The following is a 21,012-nucleotide window of genomic DNA, read 5'->3' on the forward strand; positions in this document are numbered from 1 at the left end:
TTGTTGAAAAGGTGTCTTGACATTTTTTTTACCTGCCAGAAAATAGTAGATACCACAGTCTGATTTGGAAGAAGAAGGCCCACAACCTAGATGACACCAGATAGGGAGACAATAGCTCAACTACGCTCTTACATTGTGTCTGTCAGATCCAGAATGACGGCTTCCATTAGCTCTGGTCCATGTTGTTAGCGCAAATTCCTCTACTAAGTGCAGTAAAGCACACTAAAACCCTGGACCAGAGCTAAGCTTCCATCTACCCCAAGAAGTCAGTAAAGACAATGTATAATTAAACAAATAGCCAAAGTTGAATATTCTTTCCATAGATACATATGAAATACAGTAATTTTTCATATAAGACTTACAATTGGTGTTCCAAATGGGACATAACCTGTATAGATACAAAATAATATAAATCAGTGTAAAAATGACAAGTAACAAAATAAAAGTCACTCTGTCGAAAATCTTCATTCGGAAGTCATACCTGACATTCGGAAAGGCATGAAGATCTTCTCTCCTGTGTCAGGATGAATGATGGCCTGCATTCAGATATGAGATAGTGTAACATCATCAGCATGCTGCCAAGAGGAGAGGGGGAATGTACCGTATGGCAATAAATACATGGGGTCAAAATGGGGTCAAACTGCTTTATACAAAGCAGACGTGCACCAAAACTTACCTGCTTCACCTTTTGGGCTTCCCATAGCTAGAGAGTCAAAAACAACATCTGTGTCATTTCAGAGCAGTGAGGGAAAATGTTGGGCTGCTGAATGTAAGGAGTATGCTACAACTACATATTGCAAGCATCATAAACAATATGCTTGAAAACAAAAAACCTCTTTGGAATAGTACAGTGCCTTCAGAAAGTATCCATACCCCTTGACTTACTCCACATTTTGTTGTGTTACAGTCCGAATTCAAAATGGATTAAATAAAACATTATCTCATCCATCTACACACAATACCCCATCATGACAAAGTCAACTAAATGTTTTTAGAAATTGTTGCTAATATATTGAAAATGAAATGCACAAATATCTCATATCTCACAGCTGAGTAAATACTTTGTAGAAGCACCTTTGGCAGCGATTACAGCTGGGAGTCTTTCTGAGTAAGATACTAAGAGCTTTGCACACCTGGATTGGGCAACATTTGCCCAAGCTCTGTCAAATTGGTAGATAACCATTTTCAGGTTTTGCCATAGATTTTGAAGTATACTGAACAAAAATATAAAACACAACATGCAAAACTTGAAGATTTTACAGAGTTACAGTTAATTTAAGGATATCAGTCAATTTAAATAAATAAATTGGGCCCTAATCTATGGACCTCACATGACTGGGCAGGTGTGCAGCCATGAGTGGGCCTGGGAGGGCATAGGCCCACTCACTTGGCAGCCAGTTCCAATCACTGGGGAACAAGGCCCAGCCAATCAGTTTTGAATTCAGGACAAAAAATTAATTGCTTTGAGTGGCGTGTATTCATGGATTCCAAGGGAAGCCAGGCTTCCCCAAAAAATTCCAAGACAAAAATAAAAAACATACAAAGTCATGTATATTTCGTCTCTCTGTGTTCCATACATTTCCATCAATTCAGAAGAGGCTGCTGAATGTATCTTACCGGAGAAAGCATCAGAGCAAACGAAACAGCATTCCTGTGTCTCAGTAAGTGTAGGGTATCTATCTGATGACATTGTTGCCCCCGTAGCATTGTATGCAAGGGAAGCCAGCGAGCATTTGGGCTTCCTTGATAAAAAAAAACAACAACAAATAAGCCAATAAGCATTGAGCTAAACTGAGTAATCTCAGCTGTGATTGGTCCTGCAGCAGCAAAAAAAGGTGTCAAGGGAAGTCGGTTTGGATTTGACTTCAGACCAATTACATCACAAGTCATTATTGACAGAAAAAAAATGGAATTGTTGCATCTCGTTGTGTTGTTGTCTTCTGGTGGCTAGCTAGCTAAAATCATCCCTTTTCTAAATTAACCATGGATGGAGATATGGATTTGGACTTGTGGTTTAACTTATTTCTCTGTACTGGACAATGATGATGATCCAACCATAAATTCATACATTGTGACCCTGGCCTGAGAGGATGGAAGTTCCACATGTAGCTAGATGTAGAATACATGAATACCCGTGTTATTTCTAACATTGGTACCCCAGGTAATCTTAGGTTTTATTACATTCAGTCGGGAGGCACTACTGGATATAAGAGCAACATCAACTCACCATCATTACGACCAGGAATACGACTTTCCCGAAGCGGATCCTGTGTTTTGCCCACCACCCAGGACAATGGATCAAATCCCAGCCGGCGAACCAAAACAACGTTGCCATAAAAGGAGCAGATAAAGCGGTCTTCTGGTCAGGCTCCGGAGACGTGCACATGGCGCACCGCTCCCAAGCATACTACTCACCAATGTCCAGTCTCTTGACAACAAGGTTGATGAAATCCGAGCAAGGGTAACATTCCAGAGAGACATCAGAGACTCTAACGCTCTTTGCTTCATGGAAACATGGCTCACTCGAGACACGCTATCGGAGTCGGTACAGCCAGCTGATTTCTTCACGCATCGCGCCGACAGAAACAAGAAGAGGGGCGGGGGGGTATGCCTTACGATTAACGAGACGTGTGTGATCATAACAACATGCAGGAACTCAAGTCCTTCTGTTCCCCGGACTTAGAATTCCTCACAATCAAATGTCGACCGCATTATCTACCAAGAGAATTCTCTTCGATTATAATCACAGACGCATATATTCCCCCAACCCAAGCAGACACATCAACGGCCCTGAACAAACTTTATTTGACTCTATGTAAACTGGAAACCACATATCCTGAGGCTGCATTCATCGTAGCTGGGGATTTTAACAAGGCTAATCTGAAAACAAGACTCCCTAAATTCTATCAACATACCGATTGTGCTACCAGGGCTGGTAAAACCCTGGATCATTGTTATTCTAGCTTCCGCGACGCATATAAGGCCCTTCCCCCGCCCTCCTTTTGGAAAAGCTGACCACGACTCCATTTTGTTGCTTCCAGCCTATAGACAGAAACTAAAACAGGAAGCTCCCGCTCTCAGGTTTGTTCAACGCTGGTCCGACCAATCTGATTCCACGCTTCAAGATTGCTTCGATCACGTGGACTGGGATATGTTCCACATTGCGTCAAACAACAACATTGACGAATACGCTGATTTGGTGAGCGAGGTTATTAGCAAGTGCATCGGCGATGTCGTCCCCACAGCAACTATTAAAATATTCCCAAACCAGAAATCATGGATTGATGGCAGCATTCAAGCAAAACTGAAAGCGCGACCCACTGCTGTTAACCAGGGCAAGGTGACCGGAAACATGACCGAATACAAACACTGTAGCTATTCCCTCCGCAAGGCAATTAAACAAGCTAAGCGTCAGTATAGAGACAAAGTAGAGTCGCAATTCAACGGCTCAGACACAAGAGGTATGTGGCAGGATCTACAGTCAATCACGGATTACAAAAGGAAAACCAGCCCCGTCACAGACCAGGATGTCTTGCTCCCAGACAGACTAAACAACTTCTTTGCTCGCTTTGAGGACAATACAGTGCCACTGACATGGCCGCTAAGGTAACTGAGCTAAACGACTAGGACTCACTTCCGTCATCATGAAGTGCTTTGAGAGACTAGTCAAGGACCATATCACCTCCACCCTACCTGACACCCTAGACCCACTCCAATTTTACTTACCGCTTCCATATGTCCACAGAAGACACAATCGCAACCACACTGCACACTGCCCTAACACATCTGGACAAGAGGAATACCTATGTGAGAATGCTGTTCATCGATTACAGCTCAGCATTTAACACCATCATACCCTCCAAACTGGTAATCAAGCTCAAGACCCTGGGTCTCGACCCCGCCCTGTGCAACTGGGTACTGGACTCCCTGACGGGCCGCTCCCAGGTGGCGAGGGTAGGTAACAACACCTCCACCCCGCTGATCCTCAACACTGGGGCCCCACAAGGGTGCGTCTGAGCCCTCTCCTGAACTCCCTGTTCACCCACGACTGCGTGGCCATGCACGCCTCCAACTCAATAATCAAGTTTGCAGACGACACTACAGTGGTAGGCTTGATTACCAACAACGTCGAGACGGCCTACAGGGAGGAGGTGAGGACCCTCGGAGTGTGGTGTCAGGAAAATAACCTCACACTCAACGTCAACAAAACAAAGGAGATGATCGTGGACTTCAGGAAACAGCAGAGGGAGCACCCCCCTATCCACATCGACGGGACAGTAGTGGAAAGGGTAGAAAGTTTTAAGTTCCTCGTCGTACACATCACGGACCAACTGAATTGGTTCACCCACACAGACAGCGTCGTGAAGAAGGCGCAGCAGCACCTCTTCAACCTCAGGAGGCTGAAGAAATTCGGCTTGTCACCAAAAGCACTCACAACCTTTTACAGATGCAAAATCGAGAACATCCTGTCGGGCTGTATCACCGCCTGGTACGGCAACTGCTCCGCCCACAACCGTAAGGCTCTCCAGAGGGTAGTGAGGTCTGCACAACGCATCACCGGGGGCAAACTACCTGCCCTCCAGGACACCTACACCACCCGATGTCACAGGACGGCCACCCGATGTCACAGGACGGCCATAAAAGATCATCAAGGACAACAACCACCATCAAAGCAGGGACCGAGAGACTGAAAAACAGCTTCTATCTCAAGGCCATCAGACTGTTAAACAGCCACCACTAACATTGAGTGACTGCTGCCAACATACTGATTCAACTCCAGCCACTTTAAAAATTTAAAAATGTATCACTAGCCACTTTAAACAATGCCACTTTTATATGTTTACATGCCCTACATTACTCATCTCATACGTATATACTGTACTCTATACCATCTGCTGCATCTTGCCTATGCCGTTCTGTACCATCACTCATTCATATATTTTTATGTACATATTCTTCATCCCTTTACACTTATGTGTATAAGGTAGTTGTTGTGAAATTGTTAGGTTAGATTACTCGTTGGTTATTACTGCATTGTCGGAACTAGAAGCACAAGCATTTCGCTACACTCGCATTAACATCTGCTAACCATGTGTATGTGTGTGACAAATAAAATTTGATTTGAGATAGAATACTAATGTTAACTAGATGGCCTGGCGTATCTTTGCCCATGAAAGGAAGTTAGGTTAGCGAGCAACTATTTTAGCCAGGTAGCCTAGGACAACAAAAACTAAAAGCGTGTACTGTATGACATAGTCATAGACCGTTTAGGCAACATGAAGAGGATGGCATTGGCGTTTCTTTACAAGTAGGGTGAGTAAACATGTTTTCTTCTACTTGCAAACACACACAGAGAGAGAGAAATCAGCACCATGCACAGCCACATCATATTTACCTTACATTGATTGGACTAAATAGTTTTTGGTATATTTTCATTGTCACTGGATTAGACTAAGCATAGGTGATATGATGAAATGTTGAAGTTGAAATGGTGCTAGAATAGTTCGAGGCAGCTCCTGTTTTCTTTGTGGCTCCTGGTAACTCTCCGTGGTTCTAAATCAATAGCTGTTCAGTAGTCCCAAAATGTCTGAAACATTACCTTGCTTGACCATGCTGTAAGTCATGTAACTGTTTGTTACATGCAACGGACAGATTTTGCTCTCCGGTTTTGTAAAGAAACAAATTTGTGGTTGGATTTATTCTACCACTGTCTTGTTATTGTCTCTGCCTTAGGCCTATATATATAAAACGGCATCAAGGAATATGAACTAATTATAGAGCAAACAACGCAAAGTTGTAATACGCCTTTATTATCATGAATTAGTTTCCCCTGTGATTTTACCAATGCATCGCTACTGTTGCTTTGCCATTTTTTTTTGCAGTATTACTTTACTGCCTTTTTGCAAACAGGATGCATGTTTTGGAATATTTGTATTCTGAAAAGGCTTCCTTCTTTTAACTCTGTCAATTAGGTTAGTATTGTGTAGTACCTAAAATGTTGTTGATCCATCCTCAGTTTTTTCCTATCACAGCCGTTAAACTCTGTAACTGTTTTAACTCTAACTGTCACCATTTACCTCATGGTGAAATCCCTGAGTGGTTTCCTTCCTCTCCGGCAACTGAGTAAGGAAGGACGCCTGTATCTTTGTAGTGTCTGGGTGCATTGTTACACCATCCAAAGTGTAAATTGTAGCATCTATTATTGCACTCAGAGTGGGTCTATGCAACTTATTATGTGACTTGTTCTTCAAATGTTTACTCCTGAACTTATTTATGGTTGTCATAAATGGGGCGGCAGCGTAGCCTGGTGGTTAGAGTGTTGGACTAGTAACCGAAAGTTTGCAAGATCAAATCCCCGAGCTGACAAGGTACAAATCTGTAGTTCTGCCCCTGAACTAGGCAGTTAACCCACTGTTCCTCGGCCATCATTGCCTAGTTAAATAAAGGTAAAAATAAAATAAAAGGGGTTGAATACTTAACATTTCAGCATTTTTTTCAATTTAATGAATTTTTTTAAAATGTCAAAAATATTTCCACTTTGGTTTTATGGGGTAGTGACCAAAAATCTAAAAGTTTAATCAATTTTAAATTCAGGCTGTAACACAACAAAATGTGGAAAAAGTGAAGGGGTATGAAGACTTTCTGAAGTCACTAAATATTCTAACACTGACAAATGAATTTTTTATAGAAAAAACCTCACCTGCAGATCTGTAACTACAGGTGGTTGTGTTCCATGTTTTAAACCTCACCTGTAGATCTGTAACTCCCGGTGGTAGTGTTCCATGTTTAAAACCCACCTGCAGATCTGTAACTCCAGGTGGTAGTGTTCCATGTTTAAATCCTCACCTGCAGATCTGTAACTCCAGGTGGTAGTGTTCCATGTTTAAATCCTCACCTGCAGATCTGTAACTCCAGGTGGTAGTGTTCCATGTTTAAATCCTCACCTGTAGATCCGTAACTCCAGGTGGTAGTGTTCCATGTTTAAATCCTCACCTGTCGATCCGTAACTCCAGGTGGTAGTGTTCCATGCTGAAAATCATCCAGGAGTTTGACGCATTCTCTCAATCGTTTCTAGAGAGATAAGAGTAATTTGAGTCAACAAGAGAATTAACAGTAGGTAGTTAGGTTTCTTCTTAAATGTGTTATCTTAGAGAAGGACTAGGTAACGGCAGTTCTGGCAAATGTCAGAAGGGCTGGTCCATCTGTAGCCCAAGGTGCCTGTTTAAATATATATATATATTTTTTACAAATAATTAGAATTATTTGGCTAATAATAGGGACTTGGGGGGGGGGGGGGGGGGGGGGGGGCTGTTCCAAGGCCGTCCCTGTAATGGGGGGGGGGGGGTGTTCCAAGTCCGTCCCTGTGCTATCAGATTGGATTCCAGATCTACAGTATAATGTGGACGGCATTCTCCTGTTGCCACAGTTCTCAAGTCTCATATTCAATCAGAAAGTCAGTGGAAGGCCACGTTTTTTGTATCTCTTACAAAAACTATAGCTGATTTATTAAAACAGTATGTGGATGTATGTTTTCAACTGTACCTTACCTCAGACACAAAGAGTGTGCTGGGGTCGATGATCGCTACAAAGTGTCTCAGCCGGCCAAGAAAGGTACTCTGGAATAGAGAAAGAGCCTAGTTAATTATTGATGAGCTAACCATACAGTAATACCAAATCTTAACACCCATCTCTGTAAATAGGTTAAAGCCTTTGCAGACTGTACAATTTTAGCTGTCTTATGCCACGATTTTGCCATCCCAGACAAAATGTCCAAGTTGTGGGCAAATTCTTAGGTCATTAACGACTGTCAGACATCTTGGCTCATTCAGTGTGACAGTGTCTAGGTCTGCCGATTAAGTACTTTACGTGCGGTTGTAGGCTCCGACAGTTCTGGCAGTGTCCGATTTTTGGGGCCTTTATCGTGTAGTGTGGCTGGTGTTACGACACTATACTGACCAATAGGAACACGGCTGGCACGGAGTATGCACACAATAATATGATCATTGTGAATAGTCAGATTAATAGTTTGATTTAAACTGTGCAAGAAGAATGATTTACCTACTAATCTTGTTAACATGACACATCTGAAATCAGGCTCCATGATTGGATTTTGATAAATGCACAAAATAAACGTTCTACTACAGCTCGCCATGTTATTTTGGGGAATCCTTTTTGATTTCGAGTTCAGACATATAAAATGTATGTGAATTATTTCTACGATGCATCATTTCAGTCGGCTAACCTTGCAAGCCAATTGCAGAATATAGGGGGGGGAAAGAGGGAGAGGACATCTTCAACAGCTACGCATGTTGTCAGTGATGCACAGAGTGCAGTTAAAATAGAAAGACTCAAAACACCATCATTGTCTAGTAAAACCATGAAAAGTAGTGCACCTAAATGGAGATCTGGTGTTTGAATGTAAACCTAATGTACGTGTTATGAAATACTACATATTTTTCAAAACAGAATGGGAGTACTCTGAAACACCCAAAGTAGTTCTTCAATCTGAACAATTGTGCTTTTAAGGTAGTTGTGAAAACCCTTTCTGGTGACTCTGTGTATACTCCCGAGTGGCGCAGTGGTCTAAGGCACTGAGATGCAGTGTCACTACAGTCCCTGGTTCGAATCCAGGCTGTATCACATCCGGCCATGACTGGGAGTCCCATAGGGCTGCGCACAATTGGCCCAGCGTCGTCCGGGTTTTGCCGGGGTAGACTGTCATTGTAAACGAGAAGTTGTTCTTAACTGACTTGCCTAGTTAAATAAAAGGTAAACAATACAATTAAATTAAAAAGGAAGCATCAAAACACAAAAACAATGTTTTGTCAGACTGTCTCTCATACAATCAAATGGTTTTAATAGCATAACTATTGATTGATGGTCAACATTTTAAAGAAGAATTTAAACCTTTGACACTAATTATAGGCTACAGTTGCTAGGCCCATGAGATTATAAATAATGGTACAATCAATTTGTTTTGAACTATGGAAGATATAGCAGTGGTAACATGTGTAAAGTGGGCATTCATGTGGGAAGGTGGATGTGAACCCGGGTCTCCTGTTTGTCAAAACACTGCGTTAGTCAACTCAGTCTTCAGGACTGTTGTGCTGATTCAAACTTGAGATAAGTAGACTGAACATGGACTCAATAAATCACTTTTCATGTCACATCCTTCATAAACAACAGGTGTAGACTAACAGTGAAATTAAAATATTATTATGGCATTTCGAGTCCTGTGTAGTGCACAATAAAATGCCTTTTGGTGTTGTTTCCTCTTTCTGAGCTCCTAAACACTATTTTGGCGTTTCCAGTCCTGTCTCGTGCAGAACTAGAGCCCTTCTCCTGGAGTTTCCAATCACTGCAAATTGGAGTCCCTCCTATTGTTGTTTATTCCCTGCTCTTTTACAGTGTTTATAAACTCATCAGTAATTCCAAAAGGTCAAATGTACAGCATTATGCTCAAACAAAGGACACAAGAAAATATATTTTTGTGAAAACAAAAATTACGACGTTTGTCCAGGAAAATAATTACAAAAATCTTCAGATTATCAAAATTACATAGCATTAACAGGTCTTTCACATTTTTATATTGATAAAGTAAGACAGTTCAAAGATCTGTAAGGTATTTATCATATTAATATTCTTGAAAATCTACAGAAATATGGTATTATATCTGCAATGACTGCTAATGTCAGCAGTAGCAGACATACAAAACAGTCCAGGGCTCAATGCAATCCACCAGTCATCCATTACGTTAAGGTTTCGTCTCCTTTAAGGTGGTGACAGCTCAGACGTCACTAGTTTTAGTGTTACAAAGCGCTTCATTTTTAACAGTGTGGGTGGGTCCAAGAAGAACAAAATTCAAAAACACCCAATACTTTGCTTTATTGAATACCATTAATGTTGCATAGGCACATCTTCAATAATCCGGTCCCACTCTAAAGAAGATCACTTTTAAGGCTCAAGGAAGCCTTCATAAACCCTTTAATAAGGCCTATATGGATGGCCCATGGCTCAGAAATCACCCAGAAGAAAATCCAATGTTATGCAAAGGGTGACAAAAGGGTTATGCCACATTTTCCAAAGCACCAAATGTAGGGACTTTTTTATAATCACACTTTCTGTAGTATGACATTACTCTTAGATGCTTTGTAAAGTCATGTAGGGCTTATGAATGCTTTAATACATTTTAGTCATAGTCATTTAGCAGATGCTTTTTATTAACGTGTTGTTTGTCTAAAGTGGGACCCATAACTCAACATCAAAATACTTGATGTGGATTGAATCAAAGTGGTTAACCTGCTAATTGTTGTGTAGAGTTCAGTGATCTAATGTTTAGGGGATACAAAGTAAGACAGAGCAGCTATGTGGGTTGACTCTTAAAACACAGTGCAAAACCTGCTAGCACACGTGCAATCTTTGGACGAGTTACTGGAAAGATTAAACTACCAACGGGACATTAAAAACTGTAACATCTTATGCTTCACGGAGGCTGAAAGACGACAATATCAACATACAGCTGGCTGGTTATACAATGTACCGGCAGGATAGAACAGCGGCATCTGGTAAGACAAAGGTTGGCAGTCTTGGTCCAGTTGTAGTCGGAAGTTTACATAGTGGGGCAAAAAAGTATTTAGTCAGCCACCAATTGTGCAAGTTCTCCCACTTAAAAAGATGAGGCCTGTAATTGTCATCATAGGTACACTTCAACTATGACAGATAAAATGAGAAAAAAAATCCTGAAAATCACATTGTAGATTTTTTTATGAATGCTTAAGCCAGTACATGTCCAGGCCCGTCTGAAGTTTGCTAGAGAGCATTTGGATGATCCAGAAGAAGATTGGTAGAAAGTCATATGGTCAGATGACACCAAAACTTTTTGGTAAAAACTCAACTCGTCGTGTTTGGAGAACAAAGAATGCTGAGTTGCATCCAAAGAACACCATACTACTGTGAAGCATGGGGGTGGAAACATCATGCTTTGGGGCTGTTTTTCTGCAAAGGGACCAGGACGACTGATCCGTGTAAAGGAAAGCATGAATGGGGCCATGTATCGTGAGATTTTGAGTGAAAATCTCCTTCCATCAGCAAGGGCATTGAAGATGAAACGTGGCTGGGTCTTTCAGCATGACAATGATCCCAAACACACCGCCCGGGCAACGAAGGAGTGGCTTCGTAAGAAGCATTTCAAGGTCCTGGAGTGGCCTAGCCAGTCTCCAGATCTCAACCCCATAGAAAATCTTTGGAGGGAGTTGAAAGTCCGTGTTGCCCAGCAACAGCCCCAAAACATCACTGCTGTAGAGGAGATCTGCATGGAGGAATGGGCCAAAATACCAGCAACCGTGTGTGAAAACCTTGTGAAGACTTACAGAAAACGTTTGACCTCTGTCATTGCCAACAAAGGGTATATAACAAAGTATTGAGAAACTTTTGTTATTGACCAAATACTTATTTTCCACCATAATTTGCAAATAAATTCATAAAAAAATCCTACAATGTGATTTTCTGGATTTTTTTCCTCATTTTGTCCGTCATAGTTGAAGTGTACCTATGATGAACATTACAGGCCTCTCTCATCTTTTTAAGTGGGAGAACTTGCACAATTGGTGGCTGACTAAATACTTTTTTGCCCCACTGTACACTTAGGTTGGAGTCATTAAAACTTGTTTTTCAACCACTCCACAAATGATTTGTTAACAAACTATAGTTTAGGCAAGTCGGTTAGGACATCTACTTTGTGCATGACACAAGTAACTTTTTCTACAATTGTTTACAGAAAGATTATTTCACTGTATCACATTTCCAGCTGGTCATCCATATCCACATAATTTTCCTATCTCATGATGCCATCTATTTTGTGAAGTGCACCAGTCCCTCGTGCAGCAAAGCACCCCACAACTTGATGCTGCCGCCCCCGTGCCTCACGGTTGGGATGGTGTTCTTCAGCTTGCAAGCCTCCCCTGTTAGATATTACTGCACAGTCGGAACTAGAAGCACAATAATTTTGCTACACTCGCATTAACATCTGCTAACCATAGCACAGACTGGAATATGTTCCGGGATTCCTCCAATGTCATTGAGGAGTACACCGCATCTGTCATTGGCTTCATCAGTAAGTGCATCGTTGACGTCGTCCCCACAGTGACCATACGTACATACCCCAACCAGAAGCTATGTATTACAGGCAGCATCCACACTGAGCTAAAGGCTAGAGCTGCCGCTTTCAAGGTGGGGGACTCTAACCCGGACGCTTATAAGAAATCCCGCTATGCCCTCCGACGAACCATGAAACAGGCAAATTGTCAATATAGGACTAAGATCGAATCACCGGCTCTGACGCTCGTCGGACGTGACAGGGCCTGCAAACCATTACAGACTACAAAAGGAAGCACAGCCGAGAGCTGCCCAGTGACACGAGCCTACCGGACGAGCTAAACTGCTTCTATGCTCGCGTTGATGCAAATAACACTGAAACATGCATGAGAGCACCAGCTGTACCGGAAGACTGTGTGATCACGCTCTCCACAGCCAATGTGAGCAAGACCTTTAAACAGGTCAACATTCACAAGGCCGCAGGGCTAGACGGATTACAGGCACGTGTACTGCGAGCATGCGCTGATCAACTAACAAGTGTCTTCACTGACATTTTCAACCTCTCCCTGTCCGAGTCTGTAATACCAACATGTTTTAAACAGACCAGCATAGTGCCTCTGCCTAAACGACTACTGACCCATAGCACTCATGTCTGTAGCTATGAAGTGCTTTGAAAGGCTGGTCATGGCTCACAACACCATCATCCCAGAAACCCTAGACTTCAATTTGCATACCGCCCAAAAAGATCCACAGATGATGCAGTCTCTATTGCACTCCACACTGCCCTTTCCCGCCTGGACAAAAGGGACACTTATGTGAGAGTGCTATTCATTGACTACAGCTTAACACCATAGCTTAACAACATAGTGCCCTCAAACTCATCACTAAGCTAAGGAGCCTGGGACTAAACACCTCCCTCTGCAACTGGATCCTGCACTTGCTGACGGGCCACCCCCAGGTGGTAAAGGTAGGTAACAACACATCCACCACGCTGATCCTCACCACAGGGGCCCCTCAAGGATGTGTGCTCAGCCCCTTCCCGTACTCCCTGTTCACTCATGACTGCACGGCCAGGCACGACTCCAACAACATCATTAAATTTGCAGATGACACAACTGTGATAGGCCTGATCACCAACTTCAACGAGACAGCCTATAAGGAGACCTGGCCGTGTGGTGCCAGGACAACAACCTCTCCCTCAAAGTGATCAAGACAAAGGAGATGATTCTGGATTACAGGAAAAGGAGGACCGAGCACGCCCTCATTCTCATCGACGGGGCTACAGTGGAGCAGGTTGAGAGCTACAAGTTCCTTGGGTTCCACATCACCAACAAACTAACATGGTCCAAGCACACCATGACAGTTGTGAAACGGGCACGACAAAACCTACTCCCCCTCAGGAGACTGAAAAGATTTGGCATGGGTTCTCAGATCCTCAAAAAGGTTCTACAGCAGCACCATCGAGAGCACTGGTTGCATCACTGCCTGGTATGGCAACTGCTCGGCCTCCGACCGCAAGGCACTACAGAGCGTAGTGTGAATGGCCCAGTACATCACTGGGGCCAAGCTTACTGCCATCCAGGACCTCTATACCAGGTGGTGTCAGAGGAAGGCCCTAAATATTGTCAAAGACTCCAGCCACTCTAGTCATAGACTGTTCTCTCTGCTACCACAAGGCAAGCGGTCCTGGAGTGCCAAGTCTAGGTCCATTAGGCTTCTAAACAGCTTCTACCCCCAAGCCATAAGACTCCTGAACATCTGGTCAAATGGCTACCCATACTGGCGTCATCTATGCATAGTCACTTTAATTAACTCTACCTACATGTACATACTACCTCAACTAACCGGTGACCCCACACATTGACTCTATACCGGCAACGCCCTGTATATATTGTTATTTTTTACTGCTGCTCTTTAATTTATTTTCTCTCTTATTCTTATCCGGATTTTTTGAAACTGCACTGTGGTTAGGAGCTCGTAAGTAAGCATTTCACTGTAAGGTCTACACCTGTTGTGCTCGGCGCATGTGACTAATAAAATTTGATTTGAAGAGCACTTGAGCATATTTTCTTCACCGCAGTCAGAATTGTCATTACTTGGTGGTGAAGCATATCACTTTTCCAGTCCCCTTACTAGATGGGACTGGCTGAACATTGTGTGCCAACAGTTTGAAAAGGCCTGATGGCAGTGCATGCCAAGAGTCTTTTTGGTAACCAGATAGACTGAAACATTTCAACTTCAGTCAGATGCCTTCGAGCCACTTATCACTATGAAGGGCAGGTGAAGAAAGCCAAGAAAGGAGAGCTAATTTCTCCATCTTCATTATCTTTCCTACATTCGGTTTTAATTTAAAACACGCTCCTCAACCTCTCGTGACATGGAATTGTGAAGAACATAGTCGCTACCATTCTGTAAATCTGTGTATCCTTTCATTATTCAGTCTCCTCACTGCCCATAGACTGTATAATGTCCTCACAGCCCATAGACTGTATAATGTCCTCACAGCCCATATGTGTAGCTCTGTTTTGTATGGCTGGGTGAAGAGAACAGGCTCCATGTGAGGAGACCGCTTTAATTATGCATGTGCTTCAGCTCACCAGAGAATACAAAACACAGCTAGCAGAGTGGTATCACGTGCGGCTGCAATACGAGACAGGGAGATTTATGCTGATTCACGAGATGGCCTAATTGTAAATGCTTTGATGCAATAAACTGAAAATGTTACTGCATATTACTGTGCTGAAGGTTTTTGGGGCACAAAAAAAGGTGGATGTTCTATTTGTGAAACAATGAAACTGTCCCTCGTTTGACATATGAATGGATGCTTGTAATGATGAAATTCCAAATTTTGAAATGCAGGATGACTCAATCATTTTTGGAACAATTCACATGAACAAAATTGTTTGTGTTTTGCAATTGCATCAGAGGTTGCAAAATGGAAGTCTAAATAGACTGTTATTAAGCCTCTTGGCGCTGAGAATAGACTACTTGGTGCCATGCAATATCCTGATAAAAATTACTATCATCAGTTATCTGTGAGGGATTGGGTTGGTTCCAACGAAGGGGCAAGTGTCCCTTATTGATTGGCTTCTTGTTATTCCACCTCCATGCATTTTGATGAGAAATGACTATAAAATATATAAAAAGGCAATAAAGGCAATAAAGACGGCCATACAACAACAAATGAGACTTTCTTTGGACTTTGTGCTTTACTATTTCAGCAGGTAAATAATTTCCTTATAACATAATATTGCATTCACAGCTGTTTTAAAATAGGCTAGCCGAACACTGAATTCCACTATACAGAAGGCCAATTACAAGTGAGGTTACAGACCTTTTAATCTCATTAATTGCCAGCGGTCGTGAACGGTTTCCGAAAACAGAGTTGCAATTTGAGCCAACGTGAAGGTCACATTATCGGTCTAGTTGACCACTGCAAGTGCATAGTCACTTCACAGGACGGACATTTTGACAGATATTCTAAAGAGAAGGACAGACAGAAATTGCAATATGAGATAACCCAGACTCTTCACTGTCTGATTTATCCAACAGTTTAGAAGATGCATAATATTCTACAAAAATCTGAAATTAAAGTGTTTTTTGCTAAACATATTTAAAATGGCCAGAAGGGGGGAGAAATTATTTAGGAAAATGAAGAGCCTTCTAATACTGAACAAAAATATAAACGCAACATGTAAAGTGTTGGTCCCATGTTTCATGAGCTAAAATAAAAGATCCCAGAAATGTTCCATACGCACAAAAAGCTTGTTTCTCTCAAATTGTGCACAAATTTGTTTAAGTCCTTGTTAGTGAGCATTTATTATGTATATCCATCTGACAAGTGTGGAATATCAAGAAGCTGATTAAACAGAATGATTTGGGTGCACCTTGTGCTGGGGACAATAACAGGTCACTCTAAAATGTGCAGTTGTCACACAACACAATACCAAAGATGTCTCAGGTTGAGGGAAGCATGCAATTGACATTCTGACTGCAGGAATGTCCACCAGAGCTGTTGCCAGAGAATTTTACATTAATTTCTCTACCATAAGCCGCCTCCAACCTCTTGAGGTTATGGTATGAGCAGGCAGGCATAAGCTACAGGCAACGAACACAATTGCATTTTATCGACGGCAATTTGAATGCACAGACAGATACTGTGACAAGATCCTGAGGTCCATGCATATCTGTATTCCCAATCATGTGAAATCCATATATTAGGGCCTAATTTATTTATTTATTTAAATTGACTGATTTCCTTATATGAACTATAAAATCTTAGAAATGGTTGCTCAGTGTACATAAGCTACATTCTTAATTGTCACTTTTTATCCCTCTTGAAAGTTTGAGTTTGTGCTAGACATAAACCTGCACAAATTTAGAAATCTATTCCGGATGTCACATAAGAAGTAAGAATAAAGCTATTCTATTTTGGCTGTTCTATTCTATATTAGGTGCAGTCTACTAAGGTGTAATAAATGCTGGGCGCACATGTGCAATAGGTTAATTTAGGACAGAGATTGTAGTTTGTATGCCCTGATATCAGGAGCTGGCTGCGAAAAGTTTGATTAAACAATTCAGAGACGGAAACTAATAGATCAGATGACAAATATTTAAGGAAAGCGAATTGATATACAATCCCTTAAATCAGCTGTAACTTTCAATAGAAAAAAAAAAACTTAAAATAATTGAGTGAACCTGAATCCTGAAAACGAATGCTGAAGTCGCTTGCAGACAGACTCCTCCTCCCTCTCTATAATTATTATGGCCATAGGTGGTCCTAGACTGGTCTCATAGACTAGATGTAACATAGTAAACATAAATCCAGGACACTCAAGTTAGTATGATATGTTACGTTTGGTATGGTTACACAAGATAGAAGGTAACTTATGGCAAAAATTAAAGGAGGGTGGATGGTCAAGTTGGATGGGTGGGCGTATAAAGTGAACATCTAGCAACCCAAATGTTGCGTGTTCGAACCTCATCATGTACGACTTTAGCAACTTTGCAACTATTTAGCATGTCGGCTAACCCTTCACCTAACCCTAACCCTTCCACTGATCCTTTAACCTAGCAAAGGTGTCAGCTTGAGATATGTAGGAGCTTGCCGGGATTTGTAGTCTTGCATGATGTCTACTGTGATGCTAATTAGCATTTTCAATAGAAATAGAGCCGAATATATTGATAAGTCACCTTGTCCGAGAGAGATTTACATGGTTATCAAAACGTCACAGCTGTAAACCTACACAAAATGGGCATTATGACACCTCCACTGTGGGGCTCTATGAAACATAGCTTACTAAAATAAGTATCTCGGATATACGTACAGAATAATACGAAATGCTCTGAGACCACGTTGGATGCCCGCAAAGCATTGATGAAGAAGCTTCAGTATCTAGCTACACTGGGGCGGCCAACCCTGCTATCAACTCCGAAACACATCCCCGCTACTTGTTAATTCCAAGAAAGTAGCATATTTTTATACATTTACACAGAGCATAAAGAGAAATTGCACTACAAAGACAAAAACATTTTTCGAGCGGACACCAGAGGCAACTTTCGCTACAAAGTAAAAAGCAGCGAGCATAACGATGCGCTCGCAGGAACAGGTCGGAGATCTGCAAAGATGTTGTGTTTTGCAACCTTTTCAGAGATAGCAATGTGATTAGTAAAAAAATATCCTTTACCTGATCATATCGAGGTCTTCCAAGCTGGAACGCAGGACAAGCTGCATATTGCGCCATGACAGCGAATCAGATGATTTATTAAAGAAGTGAATCATGAAACTGGATTTTTAAGTAGTGAACTAGCTATACTTCCAGTGAAACGGCTGTCACTAGTTACTACAACCACAAAGTCATAAACCCCGCCTATTTCTACAAATTATCTTCTTAAAATGGGATTTCAAACCTAATCTTAACCATAATGCTAACCTTATGCCCAACCTTCAATTAAGACAAGTCCAGCAATTTTTAGTTTTCATTCGTTTTTACAATATAGTACATTTTGACATAGGTGACTGTGGAAATCCAGTGAAACGACTGAAGCGATGAATCGCGATGTTACTTGGGAGGTGTAGTTTCTGTCATGTCGCGTTACACAGCGAAAGTCAGTCAAGATGACTACACATCCCAAAGAACTGATCAGCTGAGAGGTTGCATAATGGTTCTTGTGGTGTGGTCATTCATATATGTTACATAGATTCACAGAGGAACCCCTGTTGACCCAATTTTACTTGCACAGTGTTGCACTGTCTGTACCACAGGAGGTTGGTGGCACCTTAATTGGGGAGGACTGGCTTGTAGTAATTGCTGGAGCAGAATCAGTGGAATGGTATCAAACACATGGTTTCAATGTATTTGATGCCATTCCATTCCCTCCTTTCCAGCCATTATTATGTGATGTCCTCCCCTCAAGAGACTCCTGTGGCTACACAATGAGCCTAGGAGTCGGCAGAAGACAGCATTAATCACAACACCCAATGACATTTTTGAAATGAACGAGTTTGTGTAAAGGACCTCACACTGCATGCTTAGCCAGTACCACTTCCTTGTGATTCGGCCCATACCTGGCGTGAAGCTGATCAAACAATGTTTGAAAAGGGTCTAAATACAAATGCTGTAGGCTTACTGTACAGTAGGTTAGGGTTACCGCTATTCTGATTTAAGTTTTGCCAGAAATGTTTGACTTCAACCTTTGAGCTTCTGTAATGTGGAAGTTTGAATGAAGTCTTGTTATAAAGTTACTGAAAAGACAAGCCATGCATTTTTACATTGGAGCAATTCAAAGCCATTCATTCAATGTGTAAACTGATACTAACCTGATATTGGGGGGTTGGGGGGTTAATGTAAATAGTCAGGGTGGCCATTTGATTAATTGTTCAGCAGTCTTATGGCTTGGGGATAGAAGCCATTAAGGAGCCTTTTGGTCCTAGACTTGGTGCTCCAGGAGCATTTGCCGTGCGGTAGCAGAGAGAACAGTCTAGGACTGGGTGACTGGAGTCTTTGACAATTTTTTTTTTTTTCCTCTGACACCACCTGGTATAGAGGTTCAGGATGGCAGTAAGCTTGGCCCCAGTAATGTACTGGGGCCTACGCACTACCCTCTATGGCGCCTTATGGTCAAATGCAGAGCAGTTGCCATATCAGGCGGTGATGCAACCGTTCAGGATGCTCTCGATGGTGCAGCTGTAGAACTGCTTTTTGAGGATCTGGGTACCCATGCCAAATCTTTTCAGTCTCCTGAGGGGGAAAAGGTACTGTTGTGCCCTCTTCACGACTGTCTTGGTGTGTTTGGACCATGATAGTTTGTTGGTGATGTGGACACCAAGGAACTTGAAAGTCTCGACCCGCTCCACTACAGCCCTGTCGATGTTAATGGTGGCCTATTCGGCTCATCTTTTCCTGTAGTCCACAATCCGCTTCTTAGTCTTGCTCACATTAAGGGAGAGGTTGTTGATCTGGCACCATACTGCCAGGTCTCTGACCTCCTCCCTATAGGCTGTCTTATCGTTGTTGGTAATCAGGCCTACAACTGTTGTGTCATCAGCAAACTTCATGATGTTGTTGGAGTCGTGTTTGGCCAAGCAGACGTGGGTGAACATGGGGGGACCGGAAGGGACTAAGCACGCACCCCTGAGGGGCCCCAGTGTTGAGGATCAGCGTGGCAGACGTGTTATTGCCTACCCTTACCACCTGGGGAGGCCCATCAGGAAATCCAGGATCCGGTTGCAGAGGAAGGTGTTAGCTTAGTGATGACCTTTGTGGGCACTACGGTGTTGAACGCCGAGCTGTAGTCAATGAATAGCATTCTCACATAGGTGTTCCTTTTGTTCAGGTGGGAAAGGACAGTGTGGAGTGCGATTGAGATTGCGTCATCTGTGGGTATTTTGGGGCAGTATGCAAATTGAAATGGGTCTAGGGTATCTAGGATGATGCTGTTGATGTGAGTCATGAACAGCCTTTCAAAGCACTTCATGGCTACCAGCGTGAGTGCTACGGGGCAGGATATAATTTAGGCAGGTTACCTTCGCTTCCTTGGGCACAGGGACTATTCTAGTCTGCTTGAAACATGTAGGTATTAGACTCGGTCAGGGAGACGTTGAAAATGTCAGTGAAGACACTTGCCAGTTGGTCCGCGCATGCTATGAGTACACGTCCTGGTAATCTGTCTGGCCACACGGCTTTGTGAATGTTGACCTGTTTAAAGGTCTTGCTCACATTGGCTACTGAGAGCATTATCACGCAGTCGTCCGGAACAGCTGGTGCTCTCATGCATGCTTCAGTGTTGCTTGCCTCAAAGCAAGCATAAAAGGCATTTAGCTCGTCCAGTAGGCTCTCGTCACTGGGCAGCTCACGGCTGGGTTTCACTTTGTAGTCTGTAATAGTTTTTATAGCCCTGCCACATCCAACGAACATCAGAGCCGGTGTAGTAGGATTTAATCTTAATCCTGTATTGACGCTTTGCCTGTCTGATGGTTCGTTTGAGGGAGTCGTGGGATTTCTTATAAGCGTCTGGATTAGTGTCCCACTCCTTGAAAGCGGCAGCTCTAGACTTTAGCTCGATGCAGATGTTGCCTGTAATCCATGGCTTCTGGTTGGGATATGTATATACGGTCACTGTGGGGACAACGTTGTCGATGCACTTATTGATGAAGTCGATGACTAAGGGAGTATACTCCTCAATGCCATTGGATGAATCCCGGAACATATTCCAGTCTGTGCTAGCAAAACAGTCCTGTAGTGTAGCATCCGCATCATCTGACCACTTCCGTATTGAGGGAGTCACTGGTACTTCCTGCTTTAGTTTTTGCTTGTAAGCAGGAACCAGGAGGATAGAATTATGGTCAGATTTGCCAAATGGAGGGTGAGGGAGAGCTTTGTATGCGTCTTTGTGTGTGGTCTAGGATTTTCTTTCCTC

General features: G+C 42.5%; 1 protein-coding gene across 2 annotated transcripts in view; it reads right to left on the bottom strand.

The window, feature by feature from the left end:
- The window catches only part of LOC109864906 (sideroflexin-5), a 31,155-nt gene extending 13,228 nt beyond the window's left edge, over positions 1–17,927 (bottom strand). Inside the window, exons 1-7 of one of the 2 annotated variants that reach the window (XM_020452972.2) lie at positions 17,781–17,927; positions 7,548–7,616; positions 6,994–7,071; positions 677–703; positions 482–536; positions 363–388; positions 33–86 (exon numbers count right to left, since the gene is read on the bottom strand). In XM_020452972.2, the coding sequence (XP_020308561.1) occupies positions 33–86; positions 363–388; positions 482–536; positions 677–703; positions 6,994–7,071; positions 7,548–7,616; positions 17,781–17,837 (366 nt within the window). In that variant the 5' untranslated portion in view covers positions 17,838–17,927. Of the gene's footprint in view, positions 1–32; positions 87–362; positions 389–481; positions 576–676; positions 704–6,993; positions 7,072–7,547; positions 7,617–17,780 lie in introns of those variants that run through there. The other variant, XM_031798422.1, reaches the window with a different exon arrangement.
- Between the last annotated feature and the right edge of the window lie 3,085 nt (positions 17,928–21,012).

This window comes from Oncorhynchus kisutch, linkage group LG19, assembly GCF_002021735.2.
Source record: "Oncorhynchus kisutch isolate 150728-3 linkage group LG19, Okis_V2, whole genome shotgun sequence".
Taxonomy (NCBI): domain Eukaryota; kingdom Metazoa; phylum Chordata; class Actinopteri; order Salmoniformes; family Salmonidae; genus Oncorhynchus; species Oncorhynchus kisutch.